Source organism: Egretta garzetta, unplaced genomic scaffold, assembly GCF_000687185.1.
Source record: "Egretta garzetta isolate BGI_Z169 unplaced genomic scaffold, ASM68718v1 scaffold81, whole genome shotgun sequence".
Classification (NCBI taxonomy): Eukaryota; Metazoa; Chordata; class Aves; order Pelecaniformes; family Ardeidae; genus Egretta; species Egretta garzetta.
In genome coordinates, this window is record NW_009258671.1 from 411,906 (window position 1) to 419,906 (window position 8,001).

The 8,001-nt window shown below is 39.1% G+C and overlaps 1 protein-coding gene across 1 annotated transcript in view; it reads left to right on the top strand.

The window, feature by feature from the left end:
- Window positions 1–393: 393 nt before the first annotated feature.
- The window catches only part of PTPRO (protein tyrosine phosphatase receptor type O), a 65,942-nt gene continuing 58,334 nt past the window's right edge, over window positions 394–8,001 (top strand). The window contains 1 exon segment of the mRNA XM_035888501.1: window positions 394–724. Within this exon segment, the coding sequence (XP_035744394.1) occupies window positions 394–724 (331 nt within the window).

The window sequence follows — 8,001 nt, forward strand, 5'->3', positions numbered from 1 at the left end:
CTGCAAGGTAAAAGAGTCTTGATTTAATCACCTCTTTTGGGGGATTTAAATGACTTATACTTGGTGGCTTTATTGGCAATCCTCTTGCTCCTGATACCCCTTTTAACCTCATTCTCCTTCTGCTCTACTCCACCCTCTGTCAGGAAAGAATGGCAGAGGCTTTGTTCCACAGGATGTAAGGGATGGAGTAGCCAGAGCATCAGAAAGCACACGGCAGGAGCCAGCCTCCGCTGCAGAGAGACTGGCCTGATAATCAGATGCCTGTGGACTTTGGCTGATTGTGAATTGTATTCTGAAAAAAATTCCTAGGGTTTGATGTTAACTGTCTTTGCAGAATATGAAACGTAACTTTATCACAAATATAGCATGAGTATCCTATGAATACCAAGGGAAATGGGTAAAAGTGCAATAATAGATTTTACTTCAGCAGTCTTTATTCTTGTCTTGTAGAATGCAGAACCTTTCCAGGTTACTGTCCGAGAAGACAATTGTATCATTGTCTCCCTGGAAGCATCTGATGTGGTGAGCTCATCCTCTGTATATGTTGTGAAGATAGCTGGAGAATCCAAGAACTACTTTTTCCAGTTCGAAGAATTCAATAGCACTTTACCTGCCCCTGTGGTTTTTAATGCCAAATACCATGGCCTATATTACATAGTAACTCTGTTGGTAGTGAACTCAAATATGGTTTCCAAGTCAGCAAGATCAATCACTGTGTTAACCAGTAAGTAACACCTTATTCTTTTTTTCTTCTGTTTCTTCTCTTTGTGTGTGGGTTGTTTTTTCCCCCAGAAGTTCTTCTAGTGGAGCAGGTTGGGTGGGGTTTTTTTTGTTTTGATAGGTCTTTCTTGTGTGTAGGATGAATCCCTGTGTGAGAACAGTAGGGAATGTGCATTGAGAAGGCTTGTGAATGAAAACTCACAAGGTCTGGGTAAGAAGAAAGGGTCAGCTTTGGGTTTCCCCCGGCTGACCCTTCCTGAATACTGACTGAAGAGGTTTAACGTACTGAAATAAGTGATGGATGAACCTCCTTTCCAGATGTTCATCCTAAACCCTTTGAACCAAGAGTTTCCAAACATCTAGTAAAAGGCCTAAAAAGTGTTGACTGACATTTCAATGTAAGCACTCCTGTTACATGGTGAGGTATATTCTGTTTTAAATGCTATAACAATGTTCTTTGATTGCTAATATATTGAAGTACTACTAAACCTGGAAAGCAAATAGTAGTCACCCTGGGTTTCTGCCGGTACAGCTGAAGGTTTTTGTGATGGATACCGTATTTGTAGTAGTCTTGTCCTTTGCTACCTCCAGGTGCATTGATCCTGGGGGAGAGGTGTGGTTATGTTTGGTCTGTCGTGATGCAAAGCACCACAGATTTCTGTGAGATTCCTGCCGTATTTCTGGCTCTGCTGTTGCTCCAGAACTGTTTCCATGTGCCAACCTGAAAACAATTTGTAGAATATAAAATGATTTCTTCACCTGGGAGACAGATTCAAGAAAAGACAGGCAAAACAATTATTTGGATGGGGCAAAGTGAATTTCCACATTTATTTTTTTTTTGGCTAAATGACACCTTAGAATCTATGGACAGTTTTAGTTGGCTTGCAGGTGAGGATTGTTTATGATTTTGTGTACTTATATTATTCTGTCAATGAGGAATGCCATCCACTGTAATAACATTCAAAGCATATTACAGTAGCCTCATACGTTACTGAGTGAGGTGCTTGAAATTTAGGAGTAACCAGATTTTGCATCATCTGAACATTCTTCATCCTTCCCTTGTGTGCTCAAGCTGTGCCTTGATGAGGACAAACATGAAGGGTCCCACAGGAAAAATATCATGGGGTTGGGTAATGCAAGTCTTTCATCAGGCATGTGTGCAAGATCATCTATGTGTAGCAGACAATTTAAGGGTTCATAAGCAGCCTGAGTTTCCTTTTCTTTGACTGCTTTAACCTTGCAGACAAAGTAATAATTCTAATCCAATTTCCTGTTTTATGGTTTGTTTGGTTTTTAAAAAGAAAATAATGGGAGCATCAGGTGTCATATACAACTGAAAAAAAAAATGCCTCACTATGCATTTCCAGTGGGTTTTGAATGCCGCACATGCAGTTGTGCAGCAGGGCTCAATTGCTGTGTGATTTCCAGAGCCCCCGAGGGTCGCTGTTAACAAGGGAAGGTGCGATCCAGGATGGCAGATGGAGCACACGCTCCTGTGCAGGGATCTCCAGAGGAAGAAGGGAGCCAGTGTCACTCAGCCCATCAAAGCCAGCCCCAGACTTCCCATTTCTGGCTCAGGGGGTTTCCACAAGGTGTTCCCAAAAGACTGTGAGGCTGATGGCTCCAAGGGGCATAACCCACATCACTCTCGCTCCTCCAAGGCTGGAGGGAAACCAAGAGAAAGGAGCCCATCCCTTTTCGCCAGCTGCCTGATGGGGGTGCACTGGAAGCATCTCGGAGTTTCCTGCCATGGCCTCTGCTGCTCACCCAGACCTTGGAAGGACCAGGGATTTTGGCAGTCGGCCAGTGCTGCTGGAGGAACTCGTATAACAAGAAGGCAACAGCGAATTTCACTGGTTTTGTCTCAGCAGAAAGCCAACCTGGTTCATGGAAAAGAAAGGGTATTTTTTCAGGCAGCATTGAAGGGTGCTTCATTGAGCACTGTAAATCGTGGGCTTCGCAAGGGAAAGGGCCCAGTTTCCTCCCTAGTATTTTCTGTTAGGCAGGCTGATGAGCACTAGCTCTCACGTAGCAGCCTCAGCTGCTAACATAGCTCATCTTTTCGAGCACAAGGCTACAGGACTGAAAGTAAATTTGGAACAAAAAGACAGCGTAGCAGGCTGGGCTTTTTAAGGTATATTTCAGTACAGTGCTTTTGGGAAGATACCTTAAAACTCATGTAGTGACCATTGGCTTCTCCTGCGAAACTGCATTAGGTGATAATTGGTTGTCGTTTTCTTTTTTTAATTTTTCCTCTTATTTGTATTGTCCACTGCCTGTTTTACATCATTTGCTGACTATTAATTAACTTGATTTTTTTGGCAGACAATATTAGGATAGATCATATTTTTCTTCATGCCATATGTTCTTTCTGCCTGTTTAACATCTTTAGTTTATTTTAACCATGCAAAGACATATAACTATCTAATTTATTCCATCTATATCTTGCACATGAAAAAATGGCATGCTGCAACTAGCTTATAGGATCAAATTAATTCCTGCTCTAATTTCATTGGTATCAGGAGAGCTTTCCCAGTTGCAGATTGGCCCCATTCATTAGGCTGCCACAAGATAAATCAAGCAGGATAGCCAGTGATGCGAATGTGGTTATTCCCAAGGCTGTGCTTCGATATTTCATGGTCGTTTTCTGGGATCTCCTGATGTCTGCAAAGGATTCAGTGCAGGGACATGTAGTCTTTCAGCTTGGCTGTATGCTGAAGATTTGAGTTTCACACAGAGCAGTGTGTATCCAAATTGTGCATGTCAAAACGAGAGCAAGGTCCTTCAAAGAGATTGCCTATTTAGAAATTCAGTGAGAGTCATGAAAGACCTCTGCTTTCCGATGGTATATCTTGATGACGTTTCCTTTTTGCTATTCACATCCCTCAGCAATGTGCTGCTTCTCGGCATATTGGCAAGAAAAAGGTATGCCCCTTCACAGGTTGAAACTTCATCCTGCTTAAGTCAGAGAAGACTTTTGTTTTGGGATGAAACCATCAAAGGTTTCTGTCCAGAAAAAAAAGATTCCTCAAGAGTAAGATGATTTAAAAGCTAACAAAATATATATATGATACCATTACATATATGCATATATAATTATATATGCGTGATATGAATTATATAAATTAATAAATTTGTGTGCATAAATATGTACATATAAAATATCTTAGCATTATAAAAATATACTTATATACATGCATGTATGCTATCATTTGAGGCTTTTGTTGTTAATTTGGGCCTTCTTTACAAGACTGCACAATTTATTTTCTGCTTGTCTCTGATTGGAATCATTTCAGGGCTTTCTCATGTTAATCAAACCACCACAAACTATGGCGTTTCCTTGTTTAGGTTCTGTAGCCCAGATTGTTGTAAAGCAAAGTATGAGCTTCTGTTGCAATATTTCTTCTCAGAGCCCAAGGGTTTTGTCAGCCTGAGCACAGCCCACGTCCTTGCATTGCTTCCTGAGCTGGGACGTTAGAAGGACGAGATGAACGGGGCGCGCTCAACTCTTAGATAGGAAACCTGTAAAATAGAATTTGAGCACAAAATAACAATTTTTCTTCTGATTCTGTAGCAAAGCTGTGTTCAGCAAATTGGACACTGAAGGAGAAAAAATGAAACCCTGACCACTTCTTATTAAAGATCCCTGTGATGGTTTTCACAGGGATAGGCGTGTGAATCTCGCTGTCCTGGCCAGATTCCTGTGTGTGCAATTGCGTTGTGCCTATCAAAATGGCCTGCCTTCCAGTTTTCAGTCTGGACAAGGATAGAAGTAGTTCTGGTATCTAACACAACTGTTTCAACCCTCTTTCTTCCACTCTTGGAGTTTTGGCTTTTCAATGGGAGTGAAGTAACTCCAGCATTTAGTGTTTTGCAATGTTTGAAAGAACGTTCCACATGATTACTAAATGGTTTTAAAGTAGTTTATGAGGAATAAAGAGCATGGATGTAAAATCAGTGACTGAAGTTCTCACTCATTCTCCATTTTCTCAGCTTGAAGCTTTGTTTTATTCTTCCCAGGGTGACTCATACCCATATAGCCTTTTTTTTTTTTTCGTAATTCACTGACAATTTTTGTTGTGGAGGAAAGACTACATTTGAAGGAATGGGGAAAGCAGTACATTGCAAAGCTATTGTGTGCTGTAGGAAAAATATCTTTCTGCTGGGAATTGGAGAAATCAGGATCTCTGGATCTCTGAGGGTAATTAAGAGCAGCTTTGCGTAACTTGTATTTTAGCTTGTGATTAGGAGTTTTGAGCGGTAAATGTCTCATTGTTTCAAAAGCTGATGATTCCTTACATAAATCACTGTAAAATATATTCCCTTTAGGGAGAGTTCTGCCTCTCTGTCTTCTACAAAAAATATTCTCCTCAAGAGACCAGCGGGCCTGCTGCCTGGGACTCTGATCTCTTCAGCTCTCAGAAAGTAATTGGCATTAGACCGAGTTAATGCTCCGTTGTCATTGTGCCAGATGCTGCAGGAAGCGATTCAGCAGGTCGAATCCTTTCCTCTGGCTCATTAATGGATCAGAGCTGTTGAAGCAGGAGCTTCAGAGTTGTTTTTTTTCCAATGGAACCTAAAACTTAAGCCCTTCGTGCTTTTCTTAAATGATGACATGGCACATCTTTAAAAAGCCTGGTTATCCATTGCAGCCCTAATTTTGAAATGCTACTCAGATTATCCCTTTTTTAAGGTGAAAAGCCCCTCCATCAGAATCAAAGAAGCAAAAAGAACTCAACCATTTGAGTATTTTTTCCTGCCATAATTTCCATTAGAAGGCTGATTAAAGTATTGGCCTAAATCTGTTCAGGAACAACAGATACACCTTTGTTATTGTGACCACATTGTTTTTTAGTTTGTGTTGTCTTTTTATTTGTCATCTTACGTGGGCATCTAGAAATTGCAGTATATTCCATCATTGCTCAGATACTACTTTCACTCACATTCCTTTTTCATAAGCAATTGCACATGGTATCCTCTATTACATATCACAAAGTTGAACATTATGTTCCTGAAGTATTAAACAGCAGCTGTTTAATCTCAAAAAGGGTTGTTTTTTAGCAAGACATAAAATGTTCCCTAAAGTTTATAGCATAATGGAAGCTTTACCCTGCCTATGAATTACTCCTAGTATCTATATAGATATGGAAATAGTGTCATCCTGGGGAGAAAGTTATGTAGTTCACAACTTCTTCATGTGAATAAAGGGGATTACCCACCAGAGTTAGGTCACTCTGCTAATGGGGCTTCTTTTTTATAAAAGTCATGATATGAAGGTAAATAATTATTAATTTAGGTTTGAGTGTAAGAAGCAAGAGAGTTGATCTCAGTCCCATTCAACCACCTGCATATATAATACTACATCTAACCTACCACAGTAATCAGTCATTAAATGAATCTGTAGAGTGACTCGATCTACGACTATTAAAACCAAATTGAGTTGGACTGGAATATGTTACTTATTTTCTGTGTGCTTTTTTTTTTCCCTGAATGGCAAACATTAATGTGTCTGGCACAGATTGAATGCATTAATGGAGGATTTAGCATCCAGAACTTCCCAGGGCATTTGAGGAAGTGGTTAGCAGCATTTATTATGCTATCTTGATGTTTGTATAGTGCAAGCTATGTGCTAAATGCAAAATGCCGTAGAGTCCAGAAGTAACACAGAAGTTAAGTTTGTCATAAACAGATATAATGGGAAAGCAGTTGCTATAGGAGCAGCAAATTCTGAGACACTAAGAAAAAAGGCAAATTTAGGTCTTGATCCTGCAAGCTTGTCTATGTGCCTTTAATATAAAACTGCAAGTCTAAAAATAAAGAGATTGTACATAAAGAAGTGCCTTAAACATGCTATTAGAGGGACACTGAAATCCCCTAAGTCCCTTAATATGACTTTAGATGTCAATGTAGTGCAGAGCATTTATAAAGCTCTAAGTTTCCTGAAGTATTACATTATTATATTATATTATATTATATTATATTACATTACACTTTATTTAGGCTATTTCTTGAGAACCACTGAAATGTGTGAAAAGCTGGGTCCTAAATATTGAAAACTGTAAAATTAAAAAGACCAGACTCTTAATGCTCTAAATTATAAATATAGATAGTGAAGAGTGACATTTTACGTATTCTTTAAGTTTAATAACCTTAGGAGCAGTTAGTGAGTGAAAAACAGAGCATGATTTTTATCTGCTGAGTGCCCTTTTAATTTCACAATGTGCAAAGAGCTTTTGATGTGAAGATTTGGTGCCGAAGGAAGTAAGATAATGGAAGAATCTTTAAATTGCATTATATCATTCATGCTACTCTGCTAACATCAGCCAGGATCAAGGAGAGTATAGTAATCGGAAGATAACAACAAGAGAGAGAGTCTGTGGTGATTACCACTTAATTCAATTACTGGTTAATTAAATCAAAGCATCAGGAGGAAAAATCATTTGGATTAAAAATGAATATAACTTCCATCTTTTATTTGATTTGTTGTAGGAAGGAATAAATGGGATAATTTAATCACTGACATAAGAAAGTCTCAGTAATTCTTTCAGAAATAAGGAGACCTCAGATTTCAATGAGATAGCAGAAGAAAGCCCAGGGCAGACCCGCTGACATGAAAGATGACTTTGTGTCAGAGTTGTGCTATTTAGAGATTGTTATTGTCATTTAAACTATCATGTGCTGTGTGAGCTGTGATATGAACCCTCTGGCCATGTGGATAGTCAGATCAACTATTTATTTCAGAATAAGTGATGGGAAAAGCCTCAGCAGAAAGAAGAGGGTAGGCTTTGTTTCCCATAATCTGCTTTACTCCTCTTTACTTCTAGGCTATCACGAATTGTCAGCAAAATTTTCACAGATCCCATCACTGAAGTGCCTGTTGGTATCTGTGAGATTGGGAGTTTCTATTTGTAAGTGACTAACGTACAAATACATTGATATTTACCTGAAGCTAATGAAGCATCTTTGCCATGAGGAATAGTTTAATATTCCCACAACATTGCACTCCCATGCTCTGACAAAGTTAAAAATGACAACATGACTTCTTAGCACTCAGGGAGAGATTCTGTTTGCATCTGTGGCTTTTCTTCTTAGTTGTTATTTTTTCACTTCTCATAACATCCAGAAACTTAGTACTGTGGTGAAAATACTGTGCTATCAATTGGGATTTCATTTTTGCTTCTGCTGCAGCCTTGCTTTTCCATCTTTGATTAACCTATTCTACTTTCCATGGGATAATTCCACTTTTGAAACCAATACTGTTCTTGCCTTTCATCTACTCTT